Source organism: Mustela nigripes, chromosome 2 (assembly GCF_022355385.1).
Source record: "Mustela nigripes isolate SB6536 chromosome 2, MUSNIG.SB6536, whole genome shotgun sequence".
Classification (NCBI taxonomy): Eukaryota; Metazoa; Chordata; class Mammalia; order Carnivora; family Mustelidae; genus Mustela; species Mustela nigripes.
Window position 1 is genome coordinate 107984280 of NC_081558.1, and position 24121 is coordinate 108008400.

The window sequence follows — 24121 nt, forward strand, 5'->3', positions numbered from 1 at the left end:
GATGCGGGCCTCGATCCCAGGACCCTGAGATCATGACCTGAGCCGAAGGCAGCGGCCTAACCCACTGAGCCACCCAGGCGCCCATTTATTGTTTTTTTTTTTTAATATTTTATTTATCTAACTATTTTTCAGAGAGCGAGAGCACGCACAAGCAGGGAGAGCAGCAGGCAGAACAGGTAGAGGGAAAACCAGGCAAAAGAAGACACAGACTTCCCACTGAGCAAGGAGCACGATGTGAAACTCAATCCTGGGACCCTGGGATCATGACCTGAGCCAAAGGCAGATGCTTAAATCACTGAGCCATGCAGGTATGCTATGTTATTGTTTTTTAAAAGTTGTTTTGGAATTTTTAAAACAACAATAAGGGAACATAAAACTGAAAAAAGAGGGTGGGGGCAAAGAGTTTAACAGACATCTCACTGAAGGAGATATACAGAAGGAAAAAAACTTATGAAAAGATGCTCCATATATGTCATCAGAAAAATGTATATTAAAACAAGGAAATACCACTGTATCCCTTTTAGAGTGGTCAAAGTCCAGAACACTAACAACACCAAAGCTGGTGAGGATATGAAGCAAGAGGAAGTCCCATTCATTGCTGATGGGAAGGCAACATGGCACGGCCACTTTAGAAAACCATTTGACAGTTTCTTATAAAACTAAACATATTCTTACCATGCAATCCCCCAACCACCCTCTTTGGAATGATCCAAGAGTTGAAAATTTATGTCTATGCAAAAACTTGCCTGATCACTATAACAATTAATTATTCAGCAAGTGGACTTTTTGCCATTTAATGTTGGGAACCAGAACTTGACCATCTTGTTTTTCTAAAATGACATGAGACAGTATAATGACTCCTGTGAATGAAAATTTACTCCATATACTTTACCTTCAGCATCTGTCTACTTATAAAATGTAAGGAATAAGAATTCTGAAACTTTTGGTGCCTCTAATTTAAGCTGAACCTGCTTTGCCTGTGAGAATGTATATATTTGTAATGTGAGTCTATAGTCCTATAAACAGGTAAACACATTAATATTTAAGTACTATATATACAATGCTATTCTGTCAAGTTATTTATAACTCCAAGGTATTAAGCTGTTTTCATGTCATCTCATGTTAGCTCATAAAAGAACAAACTTTTTCACTTCTTTAGTAAAAATCATTAAGCCATTTTGATAGTATTTTATTGGCTGAATAAATGTATGTAATTGAAAGGTGAGAGTAACACTGAGTTTAAAGGGAAACATACCCAGAGCCCACCATCTGCAGTGCTATTTCCACATATAATAAGGTAATCGGCATCCCCCCCCTCCCCCCACTGCTAAGTCATTGCCACGGGGAAAGTCCCTGAACAGACATTAGGAATATCAGTAGTGTAGTCCCTGTTCCAAAGCAATTTCGTTCTGCTTTCAATGAAATAAAGTGTTACATCTGGGAGTATCCCATGTAATAAAGGAGGACAGCTTCCTAGTCTTTCCTTCCTTATAGATTGGTTAAAATAAGAAAATAATGATCACTTGGTCTGAGATAAGAAACATCAATATTTGAAACTCTAATGCTTCTTTCAGTGCCTCTTCTTCTTCCTCAATGATAAAAATAGGACGGATGGATGGATAGACAGACAGAAGACAGACACACACACACACACACACATCCCATCAACACCATTTCTCAATGCATTTTTATTTATTTTTTAATTTTATTGCATGTCCTGGCAAACATAAGTGACTTGGGGATTTGCCTCTGGCTCACCAAAAGCCCACTACACAAAATACCAAAGACAAGCAACAGAAGATTTAAAAAAAAAAAAAAAAAAGTATCACATCTATAAGAAAGAAACTTTCAAAACATTAATAAAGCATATAAAACATTTGACATTTAACTTTTGTACAATTATAAAAATAATAAAAAAATTCAACCTTTAACATTCAACATCCCACATAATGTACTTTAAGAGGATATCAAGAAAACAAAAGACAAATGGATTTAATGAAGAAAGTTCTGCTTCTCATCACTTCCAAACAAAAACCCATCCACTCTTCAGCAGACTGCATTGAGCTGAACACCTCCCACTCTGCCAAGATCTCCACTAAGTCCAATCCCACTTGTCGGTCCTGAATACTCATTCACCCTTTATCCTAGCTGCCACCAAGACATGAGGCCAGCCATTGTGCCTAGCCTTGGCTAGTGCCAAACACGTACAATACAGTACAGGAATTTCTGAGTCCCTGATGCTACCTGAACAGTGCCGAAATAGCTCAGAGGAGGTCCTAGGTTCCGTTCAGACACTCAGGACAGTGGGGGAAGCTATCTGCCCTCTGAGCATTGCCAATGTACCTCTTTTACTCTTCCCCTCGGTAGGTTTTCCAAGCCAAGCTGCATACTTACTGCACAAATTAACAGTTTGCCCTTTACCATTTAAGCACAATAAAACTTTGAAATCAAGGACTCACTTTCTTGAACGTACAAAATAAAAATAATAATAAAAAACAACATTCCCTTCCCCCTATCTTACAGTAATGGTATTTTTGTTTTCCTTGTTTGACATTGTAGTCTTACTAAATGATGTTTCCATGAAAATATAAAAACAATAATAATAATAAAAAATAAAGTTTCAACTGTGGTTCTGGAAAACCTGCTAGCCCAAGAAGACAATAAAAATTGAGAGACAAAGTATGCAATTTCACACACAAAACATATATACACTTTCCTGGTGAAACTCACACATTATACTTTGAGCAACATTAGTTCTTTTGCACTTTAAAACGACAGTTGAAGCTTATGTGCAATCACAGCTCTTTATCAGGATGCACAGAAGGATTTTAGAGCTCATTAGCCTATGTACAAAATATTTGTTTTAGAGTTTGGAAGAAAAAGCATCTTTCTGAAAGATCTACAGGAATATTATCATTTACACATTTTCCCAAAGTCTGAAGACAACCATCTGTTTATGTGGTTCCAACAACACCTCCACTGGCTTATCCCCTGATCTGTGGGGACATTTTATGTCTGTGACAGTCCGGGAGAGAGATGGACGGGAAATTGAATTCTCACAGTTATTTTCCAACAAAGTCAAACTCCTATTGATCAAGAATGAAAAGTGATAGGGCGATCCAACTGATGCCACAGGAACACTGATCTCATCATTTTAGATTTTCCAGATCACTACTCCTGTTTTAAAATTTGAAGAGAAAATGATAAACCAGCCTCTACATGCAGAATTTTATACAAGAGTTTTCAGAAGAAACATGCACCAAATAATATTAGCTATGTTTCAAAAGCTCTTTTAAGAATTTCAATTCATGACTCCCTGATGTCTCTCACTGCTTAATGGAGATTCGCTATTTGTGTATGATTCCTGTTTTTCCTGGATATTCTGAATAGACACTACAATTTCAGTTCTAACAAGCAAATGTATCATTGACTAAGTCCAGGATTGAAACTGAGCCACAAATATTTTCCAAATACAAACCAAAAGATAAGGCATCTGGTATTAGATGAATGAAAGGGGGTTGTTAATATACCCAGATAACATGATACCTGATGTTTTTGAACTAGCTGCCAGGGAACTTTTAAGAATTTTAGCCATGACCCACATTCTCCACACCCAACCCAAAGCAAGAGAGGATATTTCCTTTCTTCTAGGGTGTGATAGTGAGAACATGGGCTTTTTCTTCTAACTGGACTAAATAACCCCAGAGTGAACAGCCACCACTAGTAGCAATGTCAGCGACATAAGGTGCACCAACACAGAGAACCATGTACATAAGAAGACTTTCTCATACACACATTATGCAATGGTAAAAACAACTGGATCCATCCAAAGCTTTGATGTGGCAATTGCTTCACATCAGAAGAACTGAAAGGACATTTCTGTCATTCATATGTGCTATCAATGTCTTGATACCTATTACCATACATGATACCCCTTGAAAGAGGGGCATAGATAAGCCCTCTGAACCAGTAAATTAAAAAAATAAGCTGATAAGTGCAACTCAATTTCCTTTCCTTTAAATTACATTTAAACAATACTCCATGCCCCCCACCCAAAAATATATACTGTATATTTATATATTTATATATATAGTCTTAGACTATAAGGGTGAAAATGCTTTATAAAAGTCAATGAGAAATCTTTGCAGCTTAAGGAGATACCCACTGCTCTTTTGCTCACTTCCACCTAGCCACGATAACTTCAGTTCTGCAAGCAATAGATTTGAAGGCTTAAAGCCAGAATCAGAATCAGGTGCCAGGTAGGACATTGGATCAAAGATAACCTCTTACTTCTTCTTCCCTTGAGAAGCCAAACTGAGAAGAGGAAGGAGAGGAGCTAGGGAGGACACGTTGAAGGTCAAGCACTAGTGCCTTGTAGGGAGGCAGGCAGACAGACAGACAGGGAGAGCATGGGAGGAGTTCATATGGTAGTGTTCACTCCCCCTCCTCTTTGATGCGCTGTTGTTTGTTGCGACGAGCATCCATGTCAAAGTTGAAGTCATTCCACTCGTCACGGGGTGGGAAGGAGATGGTCTGGCGCAGGGTGAAGCGCACAGCGTCAATAACGCGCTCGCCCCGGGTCTCACTGGAGCCCACGCTGACGGTAGAGGCACCACTCGGGGTCCGCAGGAGGTGGGGAGGGGAGGAGAAGTCGTGGAGCTGCCGGTGGTCCAGGATGCCCTTCCAGATGGCATGTCGGAACTGTTCAGGGATTTTTAGACTTGCCAAATCCTACGAAATAAGGAAGTGTATCAGGGAGAATTAGGACAAAGAGACAAATTGACATTTAGTCCACATCATTTTGTCATTCCCAGTGTTCTGATTTAACCCATGTGAATTTACTGCTCTCTACAAAATAGGATTAGTTCTCAGATAACCTTTGGCATTATATGTAACTAAGCAAAAGGTACAGCCTTGAGGTGCCATTTCTGCTTGTGGATAACACTTCACTTATTCTCTCCTGGTCTCAGTTTCTTTGCTGGTAAAAGAGGGATACTAGTTAGATCAGACGGCAAATATCCTGCAACAAAAACAGAAGATAAAGGTACCTTCCAACTCTTAAATCTACCTGGCTCTCATCCCTAGAAGAGAGAGATTAATGGATCATCACTACTGCTCAAGTGAGTTGATGAGAAGAAAAGATTGCTAACAGGTAACGAACACTTTCTACATGCCAGGCACTGAACTAATTATTTTACATTCATGATCTCATTTAATGCTCAGATTAGTGGTAGGTACTCTTATACCTGTTTTATAGGTCGAAAAGCAGAAGGTCAGAGAGGTTGGCAAATCTAAAGTTACCCAATTAAGTAAATGAACTGGGGACTCAGGACAGCCTCTGAACCTAAAACTGCCCTAATGGCCAGAAGGTCACTTGGTGTTTGGATAAATCAGGGTATCCAAATGCAGAATATGTGTCCATGTTCTATGAATGTGAGTGGAAGGCATCACGAGCATGCTCTTTCTTAACTAACTGCAGTGACATCTCTCACACTTATCACACTATCCCTTCATTAACTGGCTTCAGTGATGGTGTACTCTTTTATGGAACAGTGTGGTGGGTAGAAAGAGCACTGTGCTTGGAGTACGAAGCTCTTGACAGAGGTTCTTATACTGTCACTGACTGGCTCTAGACCTTCCTCAAGTCACTTTTCCCCTATTCACCTCAGGTTCTTCCTTAGTAAAATGGCACAGAATTCCTATTTTAGGTCAACACACAGTATTGGTTCAGGTGTAAATATGGATGTGAAAGTATTTTGGAAGTTATGAAGCACACTACCTAAAGCTTAACCATTTGCATTATTACTATATTAAATTTTTATGAACCCATCCTGGCATCTTAGAGGGGATACTCAGGACAACTTCCCAAATGAACCATATTCTTTTTCCAGGAAGAGATTCCAAGCAACTCAGACAGGGGTTGAGAGACGAGCTGGAAAAGGTTTCTATTTCCAGTTATGAGATGGGAGAAGCTGAGGAGAGGTTGCAGAACTCAGAGAGCCTCCCAGTTACTTCCCCTTTTGGACACCTGCAGTATGGGTCCTCCGATTTCCCAGTCTAGCAGAAGGATCCATTATAAAAAGGCAACCCACACATAAATAAGGAAGTTTAAGTCTTTATGCTTCAGAAATTCTCAGTAAGTCCAGAACGCTGTACACTATCCCCCATCAAGCTGTGTGATTCTCTGGAGAGATCAGAACTCAGAACTGACAGGTGAGGAAGCTGGGCCCCAGACATTGACGTGAAACCTAGCCAATAGCAGCAGAGAAAGACTTGTGGAGGACATCTACAGATGCAGATGAGAGGGATGCAGGGAGGAGCCTCCTGACACACTCCCCAGTGGGGACAGTCAGCAAGTAGAAGGCATCATTTTTACAATGTAAGAAAGGACATATTCCCTGTTTTTATCACATAGGGCTGTCAAGCACAGGGCAGCTCTCTTTCCCTCAACGGATGGACGTTATTGTAAAATGACATGAAACTTGTCAAAACTTACTCCTAAAGCTTGCATTACAGTTTCCACTTAATTCATTCCATCAGAGAATAGCAGCCAGGGTGATTTATGGGGCGGGGACGAGGGGTGGGCCGAAGGGCGGTAAGGCATAGTCTCATCATCATAGGGCTGGGGGATTCTCATGCTGCAGGGGCATCTCTAGCATCGGTGCTCAAGGAGGGGAAAGAAGAGATCCCAACTAGAGAAGCAGCAGCAGAGGCAGACAGTATCTTCTTCCACCAGTTCAAAAGGCCCTCTGGAAGCTGGAAAAGAGGACAGTAAACCCCAAAGAGAGCAGCATGAAGGGCAGCCTAGGAGGAGAATCAGATTGCTGCAAACCAGAACAACACAAGCTCCCATGTGAGCAGTTAAAGAAGCAATGTAGGAAGGAAGAAAAAGTCCCCTTCTCTCCAGCTTGCTCCAAAAGACAAGGGACATCAAAGCCAGAAGGAAGGGCTTTTGAACCCCATTTGATAAACTGAGGCTCAGAAAGGCAAAGTGATAACCCCAGGTTCTCATTCTTATAAAAAGTATGGATGGGACCTGAACCATGATCAGTGATTTTTGCCAGTGATCAGGGATGGCTTGACCTTATTCTGATAGAATTGAAAACGAATGAACACATAGTTCTAACAGAGAAACAGCTGACTCCTCCTTAAAGTCTGACTTTAAGGAAAGGTAGAAGAAGCCAGTAAATAGAGTTAAAGACCAGAAGCTTCCATCTCAGGGCTCTATTCCTGGTTCTGTCATCATCTCATGATGCAAATGATTGTACTGTCTCCTCTCCATGTTTTAAAGTGAGAATAATATCACCTGCTTCCTGCTAGTTTCTTTGGAGTCTCATACTGATTAATGAGAACATCTAGAAAATTCTTGGAGTTCTTCAGAGATTGTAAATTTCATGGAGGCAGGAATTAGATCTCCTCTTTCCCACTCTGAAGAGAATTTGTGTGCAACAGACAACTGTTGGCTGAGCTGATGAGCTGAGGAAGACTGATTGCTATCCTTCTCAGGTATGTAGGCGGAGACCTGGGAGTCTTTCTAATCTGGTAATGCTTTCCACTGAAATTGAGGACTGAGGGCATGCTAAAAACCAGTGCTAAAACCAGGGGGAACTGAACTACCAGGTGGATGTCACCAGAGGGAAGAAAGGAAGAAATAAAACTCAAGCGAAATGTCTAACAGTTACTTACATCCATGGAGTAATGCTCAATCTGATAGATGGTGGTCAGCCCCTGGGTCGTGAAATAGTCCAGACATGATGAACAGCCCAACCTCGCTAAGAAACTGCAGAGGGAGGAGGGAAGAGGAAGGAGGAAACAGAAAAAGAAAGTTCACCCCAACTGCATTGGCGAGGTAAAGGAAAACCCAACATTTTGCCCTGGGATGCCCTACAGGAGAGACTAGGGGGAGATGAAATCAATCTGTGTGGGCCTTGGATTTGAGGTTTGGGGATAGGTAGTGACTTGAACTTTAGGTCTATAGAAATTAAAATCAACTCGGAGGATTCCTGCAGAGCAGTCATTGGTGGAATTCTTGGCACTCTACATGGGTAAGTGCCTTAGGAGCCATTGCAGGGGGTGAAAGGAAGGGGTCCAGGGGTCAGGTTCCCAGCGCTCTTGCCTCCTGCCTCTTCGCTTCTGAGAGAGCATCTCTGCTAGAATTGCTTTGTACCAGTGGGTTTCTGAGAACAATGCATGTGGCTAAGAAAAACTGGAGGCCACTATACCCTGATGTCATTACTGCTTTCTCATTTATGTCCTGCTCAGAATACAGACCCCTCCTTTGGTGTGCTGGCCTCAGATGGGTGAGGCCACCATCACCGAACCACAGGTTGGGTGGCACAAGCTGTGCACTTTGCCATCCGTCTGGCTGACGCTGTTTGGTACTGTTGCATCAGTCACAGGGGGACCAACGCCCATTATTCCAGCAGCCAAATGAGAGGATCATTCTGCACATGAAGCAGGGGCAGGCAATGCGTGCTAGGCAGGAGACGTGGCACCCACTCTTGCCTTTGAGGCTTTATGCTTTGCTTTCTTCTGGTTATCTGTGTGCTCTTGCCTAGAACGTGCGTTCTCTGCCTATGGCAAAGCAGCAGTGACCATCGAGTTCTTGCAAGTCTCTGTCGTTTTTGCATACATTCAAACTTTTTAATGCACATCCCCCTCTGACATAACGAGGCCATGGTGGCTGAGAGCTATGAGTCCTGGAGAACGGGAAAGGGAGCGAGATAGCAAGTTTACTGCCCTTCTGGGAACCCCAGCCCTGAGCACCAATTTGAAGGCCCCAACTGACCGTGTAAAAGTTTGGGGGGGTGTAAGTGAAGATGGGGGGAAACAGGCATGAAAAATGATATGCCTATCAACTCACATTTTCACTTTTTCCCATGCAGATCATTATGCTTTTCCTTGATGCAACACTGCTGACCACTCCACAGATCAGAGGTAACAGTGTTGAACTGCCACCAGAGGAAGGGCTGCTTCCTTCCCTTTTTTTTCTACCAGCTGTGTCATGAACTCTGAGACTGTCCACCCTCCGCCACCCAGAGTTGCTTAGGACAGGCCCCCAGGGGCACATGCTGTGGACTCACCTGACAAGGCTGCAATCTGTGGGGTACGGAGGTGGGGGAGTGCAGTGGGAGGTGGATGGCATGGAGAGTGGGGGAGGGAGGGCCTGGGTGGGGCTGAGTCCATTCATGTCTCCAGCCATTGGCATGTGGGTGCCCATCATAGGAACTGAACAGAAGCAGGAGGAACAGAGAGGGTTACTGCCGTCATCAGTACCTGCTTCCCAGTGGTCCATCTTGCCTGGTTTAATGTTACCTAGGGCTGAATTCACCAGCCTTCCTAGCCAGCCTTCTCTCTCTCACTGCACCCCTTCGGGCACCCTACATATCATCCAACAGAACAGAACAGTCACCAAACTCCGAACTAGATGCACGCTTTTCGACCTTCACATGTTCCCATAGAATCATCTCCCCCCACTTCTTTCCCTACTTCTAATGCTCTAAATGCTCATTACTCCTGATGCTAACATATTCCTCTTTGCATCTGTCTTTCGTGGGTTATACTTCTGTCTCTCTCATTAGGCTAATGCCTCAAGCTTGGAGTAGACCCTGTACATATCTCAATCCCCACAAACCCTAGCACAGTGCCTGGCTTCAATCACATGCTCAGTAAACTGATGAGCAGTGAACAAATGCAGAGAACTGTGAATGAGACAGTGACCTCTGGAATATTTGTCTAGGGATAGGAGGATTTACTGCAATATTTGGGAGCCATAAGCCTAATAAGGAAGGATGAAATTAAAGATTCCAGCTCTTTCTTAGGGTCCATTTCTGGATTGAATTCAGAGATACCAGCAACCCCAATTGTTTTGTTTTCTCTTTTTTAAACTCAATTACAAACTGGAAACATTCACCTATAGAGAAGAAAAGGTTAATACTGATAATATTTATGAAGCAAATTTTGTCTTCAGGTCAAAAAAAGAACAAAGGAACATATCTACAAAAAGATTAATGCAATTTGGTTTTCTTTTTTTTTTTATTATTGAATAAAATATACCAAAAAGGAGAGGCCTCTGCCACTAACTGGGCAGCTAAGGAGCATGGGCTTATCATACCTCATCAGTTTTTCCTCTGACTTTGTCAATGACATTAAAGAAAAAGTGTGAAGTATAAATGAGAAAAAGTAGGCAAACTATAACTTTTATAAACCTGAAGGAACAAAAGGACTCTACAATATCACAAGGAAGAAAATGAGGTAAAAATATACACGGTGCTTTTTCCTTTTACTGTCAAAGCAGCAGACCTATCAAGGGGTGAGGATTTGAGCCTTAGGATGAATGCATCCTAAGTGAGAGATCAATCTGGCTCTAAAGTATTTGTTGCCAGACCAGGCAACAATACCTCATACACTCTATCTCATTTAAATCTGAATGTTTGCCATCAGATCATAGAGAGTCACAATCCTAGCTTCCCTTAACTTCTTAAAACAAAACAAAATGGAAACAAAACAAAACAAAAAAAACAACAAAAAGCCCTAGTCTCTTTAAGGCAATACTGAAAAGCACATTGAAAGGCTTGATCAGAATAATAAAGGATTTCAAAGGACAAGATGGAGGCATTGTTGTCTGAGGGGCATTGCAGGATACAAATGCAGTGTTTGGGCTTCTGCATCCCTGAGGGTAGGAGACATCCTTCTCCATTTTATCCTCCTTCTGGTGTTCTCTAGTTTGGGAACTCACTCTGCTGGATTTAGTTCTAGTGAATAATTCTATTTACAGCAATGCTATATAGCAATCATCATCCATTTGGACGCCTGATTCTCATGTTACCTCTTACAATTAGACTTAGTCTTTGCATGAATAAGTAAATGGGAGACTCCCTTATCTATGCCAATTCCTCAATGACTGTACAGAAGATGAAGTAGACAAGCTGAGAAGGCCAAGGTCATCGGGGCACAGAATCATAAGAGGTTAAATGTACAGAGTGATAATTTTATGAATGGAAACAGCATTTTAGACCGGAGAGGTGCTTGCCCACAGTTGCACAGCTAATACTGCTATGGAGTCCAGACGCCACAATCTATTTCTCTGGAATTTAAGTCTATCACACCATGTTACTTCTCACATGGTGGATAGATCTCCTTTTTGCTTTCTCAAAGGAGGTAGGAGGTGGGCCCCAACCAGGTTGACAGGAAGTGGATTGTTATCACAGAGGTCCTTTACTCTACTGAAGGAACAACCTCTTGTATCATTACCACTGTGCTTTGTAATGAACTATACACTTCCAAAGTGACAAAAAGTTCACTGTAAGAAACTCAAGCCATGAAACTGTGATGTGTTCTGTCCTGCTGTGCCTCTCCTTAGTTTAGGAGCAAGCCTCTCCCCCATCCTAGAGTAGAGTCTTCCCCTAAACTAACCCCATTGACCCCTAAGGTGCAGCTAAAGGGAGAAACTCTTACTGTTGGCTCCCATGCCATCAGGGATGGTTGTAGGGGTGAGGGCGTTGCGCTGCTGAGGGTTGATAAGCTGGCTCACGGAAGGCAGCTTGTTCATGCTGTTCATTTTGTTCAGAGGTGGGGAGCTGTTACCGTATGTAGACTGAGACTGCATCGAGGTCCTAGGAACACAAACATGAGAATGACGGTGAGCATGTGACATTAGAGAAGCAGGACTAGTCATATCCAACAGGTCTCAGATTAAAACGTGTCCTTGAGCTATACACTTGTAAAAATATTCCTCTAGGACCTATGACAAGAAGTTATTTGTGTTTCTATCCGAGAACTTTTTTTTTTTTTTTTTTTTTTTAACTAGGGAAGGATTGCAGGACAATCATCAAATCATATTTTTCCTGAATGTATAGAGTATAGAGTTGAACATCCTCCTAAAGAATCTCTTTTGTGAGGGAGAAAATAATTGCATCTTATTTTGGCCTCCCTATTATTTTTTCTCCATCCCTTTACCCAGTCTTGCCCTACAAGTCAAACAAGCTTGGAAATCAATGAGGGAGAAGAACCCTGTGAAGACCCACAGGCTTACAAAAGACATGAAGGTGCCAATTTCAAACCAGCTGAGCATCTTCATGGGCAGCTTCCTGGGCCATTTGGGATACGCAGTCAAATGGGGGAATTTATCAGCATAGCCTGCTGTCATGCAGAGGCCCCAACATGGAACCCTGCTTTCTCAGCACAGAAGTTCATGGGCCATGAGAGAACCCCTGGGGTTACCCATAGCCTCTCTACACAGGAGAAGCCTGGAGCCCTGTTGACTTTTGATACGTCTCCTGGGAGACAAAGGAAAACAAACAATTCCATTTAGCATAATTTCGATTTGAAAACTTACTGGGATTGGTTTGTTATACTAGGCATGTTATTACATACGACATTCCCTACTCAAGGGCTGTTCGTCACTTTTGTTCTGAGTATAGAACTGGTGCTATCTACTATAATTGCAACAGGATATAGCATCAGAAGATCAAAGTTTAAGGCTCCCTCTAGAATATATTAGAAACCATGGGTCCTGTGTAGGCCACGAAACACCCTTGCATTTTTTTTCTCACTATAAAACTATATAAACTGAACACATATACACTTACTTGAGTTGGATGATACAGGTAGAGAAACTGGCAAAAACTAGTCCCATGTGTGTGAAGCTCATAGTGTAGTAGACACTTGGGGATAATAATCCAACCTACCTTGTCAGGTTATGGAGAGAACTGGAAAGGAGAAGGGGAGGAAGAACTTTATAGACTATACAGCATTGGCAATGAGTAATTACTGTGACCACAGAATGAAGATTGGGCTTGAGCCTATTTCTAACCCATGGTGAGAAATGCTTCCCTTTCACAATCTTCAAACAAAAGACATTATTTTGTGCCTGTCTCTCTCCTCCCTGCATAACATATTTATGTTAGAGGAGAGAGAGAGGGAAAAAAAAAAGTTTTCTGAGTTTATTATAAGTATGTAAAATACAAAATTTTGAGGGCTCTACAAATGTACCTAGGTTCCAGACAAACACGGTGTAATAATGTCTGAAGGACGAGTAAAAGGGAGCTCTAGGACTTGAGTGCGACTGTGGGACGACACTTGGCCTTTGTGGCAGCTGCTCAGCATTCTGCATAATTACACAAAATGGGGAAGGCTCCATTCCTTGTCTCTGCAGAGCCACGGCTGGAGGAATCCAAACAATATGCTTGTATACATTTGCATAAATAAGGATGACAGTTGATGTACCATTAACAATTCAGCTGCATTTTACAATTACTGATTTTAAAGTAAGAGAGCACGGACTTTTCTCTTTTGATCCTCTGAAGAACTCACAATTACAGGTCCATGTCGTATAAACAGGTGTTTCTATAATAAGCCCTCCCAACTGTAAGACACTTCTGGTTACTAAGCTCTCCTTTATCCATTTACTGAATGACCGTCGCATTCCCGTCGAGGAGAACACGGTCTGGCAAGGCAGAGGTGGGTGGAAATTATCCTATTTTACAGATATGTAAACATAAGTTCTAAGAATAAAGATGTGTATTACTGAATGATGACCATATTACTGAATGATGAGTTGAGAGGTCTCCTGGTTCTTAGTCCGAGAGTTTTTTCTTTCATTCTGTGGCAATTTGCCAGAAATTAGACAGTAGTGTGCAATAAGTCACAGAGTCAAGAAATGGGTGAAGTGGTAAGAGAAATGTGGGGGACCGAGGTAGAGCAAGGGCAAGGGATATAGCAAAGGCAGTTCCCCCAGCTGTCATCAAATCCACTCCATCCCTATGTAGAAGCCTTGTGTTAAGAGTCAGCACTTTGGATATACTTAGGAACATTTGCAAATCCATATCAAAATACATGTCTGAAGGAAGAGTAAATGAGTAAAAGAGTAAATAAAAAAAGCTCAGGGTAAGGTGGCCAAGCGATGCTTTGACAAGTACTTTTTCTCTCTGCCCACAACAAAGTACCTAAGATGGCAGACTGTGCAGACTCCAGAGGCAGGTTGGTCCTCTGTAACCCTAAAGAGGTCTCTATCTCTTTCATGCCCCCAAATCACTCAAATACAAAGCAAAAGTTAATGGAAGCATCACTTGAACCACTGATGTCCACCACTAGGAAAATAAAAATATTTTTAAGAGCTTTGCATTTTCCTGGAGCTTTATTATAATACATTCCTTCTTCCAAATCCTGTCACACTTCCCTTCTCCATTTCTTTTTTGTGGGTATTTATTTTTTACCATTTTACTAGGTCATTTATTTTGAGCAACCTAAACTATGTTAGGAAATTAGCCCCAAATCCAGAAATGAATAAAGAAGAAACATGAATTTTGGAGTCAACCAAAGCACCTAGGTTTAGATGGTTTGATTTTAACTGACACAAATTAATTGGTCTGACATAAACTAATTGACTTTGGATGTTATGCAAAATCTCTGGAGTTTCATTTTCTTAATCTGTAGATCAGATATTATACTAGAAGAGTTGCTGTGTAGACTAACATGAAGTAATATGGAAATGATATGGAAAAAATCAAAGTGTCCTCTGATATGTGAATGGTTAAAGATGTGATATGTATGTGGAATATTACTAAGCCATAAAAAGGAGATCTTGCCATTTGTGACAACATGAATGGATCTAGAGTGAAATAAGTCAGATAGAAAAAAAATGAATATTGCATGATTTTACTTATATGTGGAACCTAAAAGTAAAATTAATGAACAAACAACACAAAGCAAAAATAGAATCATAAATACAGAGAACAAACTGGTGACTTCCAGAGGGGAGGAACATTGAAGGGATGAGCTAAGTAGGTGAAGATTAAAAGGTATCAACTTCAGTTATAAAATAAATATCACAGAGATGTAAAGTACAGCCCAGAAAATATAGTCAATAACATAGTCATAACTTTGTGTGGTGACAGATGGTGAACTACACTTAGATCATGGTAAGCATCCTGTATTGTTATAAAAACGTCAAATCACTATGCTGTACACCTAAAACTAATATAATATTGCATGTGAACTATACTTCAATTTTAAAAATAATAGATTTCTTAAAATAACAAAAAATAAAAAATATATATATATATATATACTACATTCCTTTAAAAAAAAAAAAAGATTAAATTAGATTACATAAGAACCCTGGACATTGTCCTTGACTTATAGGTGCTCAAGAAACATAGGTTCTTTTTACTCTTACACTCCTGGACCAAATGTTTTAATACTCCAGTGTTCTGTCATGGGGATGAGAGATATCAGTTTAAGAATTATCAGGAGGAAGTGGCAACTATTCTTACTTGAACAAATCCAGGAATTAGGTTGAGTGGATGAATGAGGATAAGAGAGTGCAAAAAAGTAAAAAATTCTGAATGCCTCTCCTTTAATATGGAAGAGAGAGTTAAAGCCAAAAAGGACAAGGTCAGGGCAGTCTGTTTATAATTAAGTATGCAATGTCTGAAATACAGAGAACATTCTGATAAGCTCTATGTACAGTGGAAAAGGGAGCAAGATGAATAAAACTGTGACCATTTAAAGGTCCTGAAGAACAAGGGTTTTTTGGTTGTTGTTGTTTTGTTTTGTTTTTTTCCTTTACACATATGATGTAATAGTCCTTGAATAGACAATCCCAAAGATTACTGGGGACTCTGAAGAGGAGAAAATATTTAAGGATAACAGGATCTGTGACACTATGGGTTTCTTATCTCCCCTCCTCCCCGCCATATACACAAACACACAGCCTCAAAACTGAAAAAAGTGAGAACATAGCTATCCTCAGAAAAACAACCAGGTGTAAGTTCAGGCAGTTTTCTCTAGATGAGTACCAGATTTTTCTAGGAATCCAACATAACAGAGCTATAGACGTGCATATTTCATGTATTTCTAGTTCTGAGGAGAAATCCTGAAAAAGTCAAGTCCCAGTTCTTAACTTTAATGACTCAGGTTTCTGTGAATAAAATTCAGTATCTTAGAGCTGTAAGTGACCTTTAAATTATCCAGGATTAAAAAACAGTTTTCTTGATTCCAAGCCTAGTGACTATGTGGCAGAGAATCCAAATTCTTGAAAAGATATAAATTCAAAGTCATCGTCTCCATCTTGCTGGTGATACCTACAATCCCATCAAAGGATTCCTTTTTTTGTCTTAAATCTTTCATTGCTAGTTAAAATGTAACTTTCTAGTAGAATGTGGTGATCTCTCAGGGTAAATCTATTTCAGCAAACAGTTTCTGTAGTGCAGAATCTGAAAGGGGAAAGAGATATTGCAGATAAAGCAAAATACCCCCTATATGAAGAAGGTCAAAACGAGGGAAGCCATGTAACATCAGAAATGCAGGTGTTCCTCCTTGAAAGTTTGCCCACTACTGTCCTACCTGTAACCTTGCTCTCTAGCTGGGTAATCTTGCCTCTAAGAACAAAACAACTGTAACTGCAGAATATTTTCCATTATTTTAAAGATATTAATTTATATGTCACTCTAAACACATAAAAAAACTTACATAAGGATGGGGTTAAAAAAAAAAAAACTTGTGAAAGAAATGCAAATGTCAAAAAATGAAGCATAGTCATTAACCCTTTCAGGGATTTGTGAACCCCTTAAAAGGGTATTAGAAAGTTACTAGATTAGGGGCACCTGGGAGGCTCAATTGGTTAAGCCGCTGCCTTTGGCTCTGGTCACTTTCCAAGGATTCTGGGATTGAGTCCCACATTGGGCTCCTTGCTCAGCAGAGAGCCCGCTTCTCCCTTGGCCTCTGCCTGCCACTAAGCCTGCTTGTGCTCTCTCTGACAAATAAATAAATAAATAAAATCTTTAAAAAAAAAAAAAAACTTTCTAAAAATAATTTAGTGAGTTAGTAGATTAATTGAAAACACCTTGCTAATGTAATGAGCTCATCTGATTTCATTAACATGTTTTTATGTCAAACATAAAAATGTTTTTTTCTTAAGCATTTTTCAAGCTATTCTATTCATTATTTTTATGCAGAAACAATTGTTTCTGAAGATTTTAAAAACAATTACTCAAAGATAGAAACTTGGTATAATTAAAAAAATTGGACAGCAGTTTCCATTACATATTCCTGGATGAATATTTGCCAAGGCCTATGTCACAGAAGACAAATTATTTAATAAACTTGGGTTTTATTTAAGTTTAGCAACTGAAGATGTAGCTTGAGTCTTATTCAGAGAAGTAGGCAAATGATACTATATGCCTGGTTCCTTATGATGAAATGAAACACCCACAGAGCCAAAATATATTTCAAGTTGGTGTAGGCATTGAAATGTATTTCTAGGACTGATGATCTCAATACAGTAAAAACACCAAATACTGACAGAAATGGAGACAGAACCAGTGTGACTGTTCAGTATTCTTGTTCTTTAGACTTCCACATAGTACTTCACAAACGCAAATGAAAGTATCGTTATTTAAGGAATTAAAAAAAAAAAAAAAAAGAGAGAGAGAGACAGAAAAGAAAAACCGCAAGATGAACCAAGATGCAAAAGTTTATTGAAAATTAAAATCACACATCCATAAAGCAACAGCCTCAAAAACAAGAAATCATTGCTGTGATAACACAGAATAAAGGGCTGGTGATCTGGTGTGGGGAGACGTGGGGGAAGATTTGTAAAATTTGTAGTCTTCATACCATCATTTTAAAATACGTTTTTAAAATGGAAAGAAATAGGTTCTTTAAACTCTTTGAGAAAATAAGAAAAGAAAGAAAGAAAAAGAAAGTCAGCCACCCTTTCTATCTTTTTAAGTTTCAGACCAGGAGTGTTGATTTGAACATGTGTTTGTGTGGACATCACTTAAATAAAACGTAAGTGTCCTGAACAAAAGGGTGTAAACAGAGCTAGCCATATGGCCAGTTCTGTGGTGGGGCTGAGAGATAGGGGCTTCAATAAACAAATTAGTCAGAGATCTTGTGGAGAAGACTTTGAACTCCATTTTGATCTAGAACTGCCCAGAACGGTATTACTGGAGTGGTTTTACCCTCCTATTAAAATGACAAAATCAAGTTCGTTTGCCTTGCCTTGGGGTCTAGGACAACCGCTTTGGATATGAGGCTCAAGGATTTCTGTGAGCAAGAAGGACTGTCATATCAGATACCAACAAGGTGACTCCAGTAGGATCTGACAGTGTTTATGAACTTTCTATCTACACATGAGGGGAGGAGACTGATACTGCAAATTCTCAAGAAGAAGAAAAGAACACCCCCCATTGGCTACTTGTAGTAATTATAACCTCTCTGTCCAGCAGTACACTTGACACCTTAGTGTGTTATTATTTGCAATATTATTGCATGACCAGCATTAACAAGGCCTGACGGAGGCTCTCATCCGCCTACAATTTTCTTATGCACAGACAAGAACAACTTTTTTCTCCTTTTCTTAAAAAGACATCTTAAGTTTGAGACCTGCTCAAAAGTTGCTTTAAGAGTTTCAAAAACACAACAGAGGGTAACAGAAAAGGGTTCCAATACACATCTTAATGCCCCTCTTTCCAATCTGATCCCCCTCCCTTCTAAGAACAACACAAAAGCTCACAGACAAACGTGGGGGCTCCTGACTGCCCAGTGCTAGATCTAAAGATGCAGAATCTGCAGGAAACATCCTTCCTTTAAGTTTTGAGTCCCTTCAGAAGATTTTCTTACTAGTGGCTATGTGCCTTTGAGCAGTTAGGTCTCTGAGCCAATGTGTCTTCAAGTCCTGCTTACAAGGGCTGGACACACACAAACACACACGCACATGCACACCCACGCATGCACGTGCACACACGTACACGGGAACACAAGAAACACACGCTCCAAATACAGATATGGGGCTCTATGGGTACACTGATCGGTTTGGAGGGCTGGAATGTCTAAAGAAGACGTCAGACTGTTTCGGGGTTTCTCTCCGGGGCTCCACAAGCTCATTCCTGAAGCAGGCTGAAAGGAGACTGCAGAGAGGAACCAGAGAAAAAGAAGAGGTGAAGGCTTCAGACTTCATAAATTCACATCAACTGAACACAGAAACACCCTCCTACCTTCATGATCACAGTGAGACAGGACAGAATGCCTGGGAAGCTATTTCTACTCTTTCCTCATCAGAGGAAATTTCTAAAATTTCTCAGAGAGGACTTCTCAAGATTTTTAGGCAGAAATGAGAGAAAGCCGTGGTACTTAATCAGCACTATCAGAATCACCTGTGTAACTTAAAAATAAAATAAAATTAAAATTAAAATAAAAGTTTCCAGATTCCTCAAAGGCCAGGTTGGGGCCCAGGTATACATATTTTTAACAAGTTCCACAAGTGATTCATTTGAGGACTACTGTGTCAGGGTACGTCATGGTGCTTAGTACACCGCTTGGCACACCAGACTGAACAAATTAAAAAAAAAAAGAGAACGCAGAGACAAGAACTCATTTTAATCTTTGGTAAAATGTCATCGGCCCAATTACGATAGCTCATTATTGCTCCTGTCTGGCCTACCTACGAAGCATGAAGAAATATGATCTTATCAGTCTGGGGGCTGCATCGTCATGCATTTGTGAAGAACTATTAATGAGCATTTTGTAGGTGCCCAGATTGAGATGGATAAATATCTTAATCCTTTCAGTCACAAACTTGGCCTTCAAACACACATATCAAACTCATGAAAGCAACTTTTACATAATTAAGAAATCAATTATGCCACAAGGATGCCAGGAACAAACCTTCTCATTTTGCTGAAGATTGTGCAACCCCGTGAACTGCTGGGGAATTCTTTCCCAGATGGCTTTGGAGTCACATTCGGTTACTCCTTGCAAAGCAACAAAGCCATTTTTACTTGCTTAGGGCTGGAATTCAGGAAACCAACCTCACCAGCAAGAATTGAGATCATCTTGAAGAATGTGCCAGCATATAAATTAGCAGGGAAGCAATCTATTCTTGGGTAAAGAGCCACAGTTTTGACTTCTTGTTTGGACAGTACACTTTGGGGCTTCTCTTGGAGCAAGGGCTCAGTGAGACAACATGCAGAAATCATGTTCTTGTTATGGTAAGAGTATATGGACCACAGGGGTTCAAACTTTGAGACCTAGAACTGAGATTAGTGGTGCAAGGAGACGTGAGAACTTAGAAAAGTGACTTAATCTATCTGAATTTAATTACTCTCAGTTTTTTTCCTCATTACTAAATCATAGCTAATAAATCTCTGCTCTGACAACTTTGTAACGTAGCTGTGAAATTCAGAAAGTAGCACTGTGTAAACTGCAAAAAGTGTGCAGGTCCTCGACCTGTAAGGTTGAACTAAGTGAAACTGTCAAGATCCACCTGTTTTTACCTACGGAACTGGCAATTTCAAACAAATACCCTGGACGTGTGAAGGATTTCTAAATCAAACCTAGAAATACGATCTAAACCACACCTAACGATGAGGTAGAGATGTATGTATTCTGCTCTTTCCTCCATTGATAATGCTGAAAATACTGCTTGCTTCCCCCGCAGATGTGCAAGCTGAGGAAAAATTATCAATATTCTTGAAGAAAGTTATAGCCAAATGAGCTTAAAGAGGTAAAACTTCATATTGAAACCACAAGGATAAATGCCAAGTGATGCAGAGACCTAAAAGTGGGCAAAGATGCTTGCTTTAGTGTTATTGTTATAACTTTCTTAACTAATGAAGTTGAGGAAACATTGCAAAGAGCTTCTAAATCTGATTCTCATCTTCGTGTTATTACAAACTGGCCATGAAATCAAAGGTGTAGTTCACTGGGCCTCAGCTTCCCCAGCTGTGGTATGAGATTAAAACTATGACCTTGAAGATCCCACTACGCTCCCTCTCTGACCTCCATTACTGATTATCTATAATCATCAAGATATCTCAAGGAGAATGAAGCCCTAAGCGCTCCTCGGGATGTCACATATTTGTATTATGATTAAAATAAATCCATCGGTAGAAACTAAAAAATAATTTTCCAGGGGAAAACAAGAGTTCGGCTAAGTAGAATTTTCACAAAATGATGTTGGCCTAAGATCAGAGTGGAAGCCAAGGAGGAGGATAAACTATAGGAAAAAATGAAAAAGCAATACTATTGGTCCAAAGTGCACACATCAAAAGATCATTCTAAAGGTCTCAAGCAGCTTCTCCAAAGCTGTCTTAAGAGTTACTTTCCCTTGAAAGAGTGAAGGTAAGCAGTCTAGTGTCACGAATGGATCCAGTTTGTCTCCCATTAGATTCTGGCTTCCATAAACATAACTTCAGATGTTTATTCCCATGTGAGCAAATCAGCTAAAATCAAATTTCTTTGTAAATGGTATAAAGCCTAGTCATATCTGTAACAATTTGATTCATAGAATTCAGTGTAAAATTTAACCTCCATAAAGCCTATGATCATGAAGGTAACTGAAGGGATTTTTGAAAAAGGAAAATGATGCATAAATGAAAAGCAAGCAGAGAGAAAACACACAGTGAGAAACTAAAAGAAGTAATTCAACTGAAAATATTTTTTTGCTGCTTAGTAGAAACTGTATATTTCCTTCCCACTAATTTTTCTGCTACTAAAAAGAGAAACACAAAATTGATCCCTTACCAGCATAAAATCAGTCTATATTTTTGGAAAGGAAATCACAGGCTATTATAGGCATTTTCCAACCTGATTTATTATTTTCAAATGATTGTCAGGGAATCAGATTTCCATTTTTCTTTGTCTAGTCATTCATGCTCTTTCTTCGAGATTTGCATGAAAATAAGAGTGGGGGGAGGGAGAATAAAACTCGGAAAGAACATAGCAACTGGAGAATTTATATAGACATCTATCAATCTTTGGAGTCCCGTATAAATGTAACAAAGGCAAAATCAGAACAAATGTCTGTATTTTGCAAAGATTTCCTTTTGCAGTCTGTCACATTTCTATGCACAAGTCATCACACTGAAGTTAGCTCTCGTATACTGGGAGGTAACAACTTGAAAACATGCAATGTTGCTTTTAAATGGATACTCCAGGGACCCATGAAGTTCTGTTCCCTCACTATTTATCTGTAGCTACACTTGCAAAAAAGGGACAATATGTTTCTAATATCTCTCAGGCTTTTTAAAATAACAATTTTAATATGCATTTTCTTCTTTGATGAAATAGACTGCTATACAAAATAATTGCCCTTCAGAGCAGTGTCAGCCACTCAGACTGAGCTCTGGATAACTCATCCCCTGCGAACACAGGGTTATGTATCTCATGTCAACAAACACAAATTGCCCACGTCCCCGATGACTACAGTGGGTCTTCCTGCTTAAAAATCTCAAAAACTATGACATGAAACCATTCATTTTATTGTGTGATCTAGAGGAATTGTTTCAAATTGTCCTATTAATTTAAACAGAGCAGAACGAATTTCCAGAGCTTTCTTAAGATTCAAAATGTGGTCTGGTTAGGAATTCACCCATAACAGGTCTCCAGTAAAAATTTGTTACATGAATCAACTCAACCATAGCAGTCTTAGGTGATGATACGATTTCACCTTTAACCATACTTGGTGTCTGGATGGACATGCCTAACTTTCTCAGAAAAAAGAGATCTCTGTTAAAGGCTGTCGTTTTGTTAGATATAGAAATACCATTTTATTAATCACTGTGTGCTTTCCTAAAACATCTCCATGCCTCTCTATTTTAGGATATACGTATTAGCTTCCAAATATTCCTATTTAAAAAAAAAAAAAAAAAAAAAAAAAAAAAAAAGCTAAGCCATGCGGTGCCTGGATGACACAGTCGGTTAAGTGCCTAACTCTTGGTTTCAGTTGAGGTAGTCAGGATCTCAAGGTCTTGAGATTAAGCCCTATGTCTGATTCCCTCCCCCTCCTTCTACCCCTCCCTCTCCTCTTTCCAAAAAATAAATATATCTTTGAAAATAAATCAAAGCCTTCAGAGGCCGTGAAGGAAAATCCACCCATCTACCTAGAACAAAAACTGGCAAACTACAGTGAATGAACTAAACCTGGCCCACAGGCTAAGAACAGCATTGATGTTTTTAAAAGTGTGAAAATTCAAAAGAAGAATTCTTTCATGATACGAAAATGATATGGAATTAAAGTTGCAGTGTCCATAAAAAGCACCAGCCACTCTCATTCATTTACACACTGTGGTTGCTTTTGTGCCAAGAGGCAGAACTAGGTAGCAAGTTACAAGAGAACATATGGACCCGAAAATCAAAGATGTTTACTACTGGTGTTTCACAGAAAAAACATTTTGCCAACCCCTGTGCTAAATGGTCAGATTTTCTAAGCCACATCATTTAATAAGTATCAATTTGGTCTGACAGTACTTCTCCTGTTAGCTGGAAAAAAGACAGGGAAGACTTTCACAGAGTAACTAGTTCAGCATGATATGTGGCTATGTAATCCTTCTGAGGTCATTGTGGCTGAGCCAGACATTTCCAGAGTGAACTAGAGGCATTTGGGGAGTGTTTCTTAATACCATCACATGCATATTTCCCTCTTAAGAGAGAGGCACTTAGCCTCTCTTGGTCTGTAAATGATATTACTGGTCTGTTTCTTCGATCCCTGCTGCAAGACTTTACAAAGAACTAAATAAGTTTTACACTTGAATATATTAGCATATATTTCCTTCTGATATCCTAAAGAATATATAGGATTTGCATTGGGAATTCTGTCTGCAACCCCGCGTTCTCATTCTCCTTTGGAATACTTTGTGTCCCCAAGAAACCTTCTGATTAAACTTCCCACTCAACCTTACTGTAAAACCTTATAATTATGATTTGCAAAACTTTCATGCTCAAAGTAAATGGTGAGATCCCTTCCAGGCAAATGAGGTCTTAAATGCTCAATGAGCCTGAAGTCCTTTAAGGGAGAGCAAACTTCTTTTCTACCCCTCAGCTGCCTACCCAGTACCCTAGGGCCGGCAGGTGCTCAGGGGATGCCTCTAGAGTTTCACAGATGCAGTCCAATTCCTTGGCTGCATTTATGCTGATTAAAAAGAGGATGAGGAGCCCTCTTTCTTGTACTTTGCATAGCTATCTCTCTATAGCAGCTATTAACGTATCAGAAAATAACCATTACTTAGTGTTCATTTACATTTCTACTGTAAAAGGCAAGATGATTTTGGCTTCGTTTCTTTTTGTCTGAAGAGTAGAGTTGAATGTCCAAATTACTTAAATGGGCCCAAAATGTATA

At 39.9% G+C, this 24121-nt stretch overlaps 1 protein-coding gene across 4 annotated transcripts in view; it reads right to left on the bottom strand.

Moving 5' to 3' along the window:
- Positions 1-4260: 4260 nt before the first annotated feature.
- TP63 (tumor protein p63) overlaps positions 4261-24121 on the bottom strand; it is a 219960-nt gene continuing 200099 nt past the window's right edge. For 2 of the 4 annotated variants that reach the window (XM_059388024.1, XM_059388023.1), the window contains exons 11-14: positions 11458-11615; positions 9084-9228; positions 7687-7780; positions 4261-4731 (exon numbers count right to left, since the gene is read on the bottom strand). In XM_059388024.1, the coding sequence (XP_059244007.1) occupies positions 4435-4731; positions 7687-7780; positions 9084-9228; positions 11458-11615 (694 nt within the window). In that variant the 3' untranslated portion in view covers positions 4261-4434. Of the gene's footprint in view, positions 4732-7686; positions 7781-9083; positions 9229-11457; positions 11616-18799; positions 18915-24121 lie in introns of those variants that run through there. The other 2 variants (XM_059388025.1, XM_059388026.1) reach the window with 2 other exon arrangements.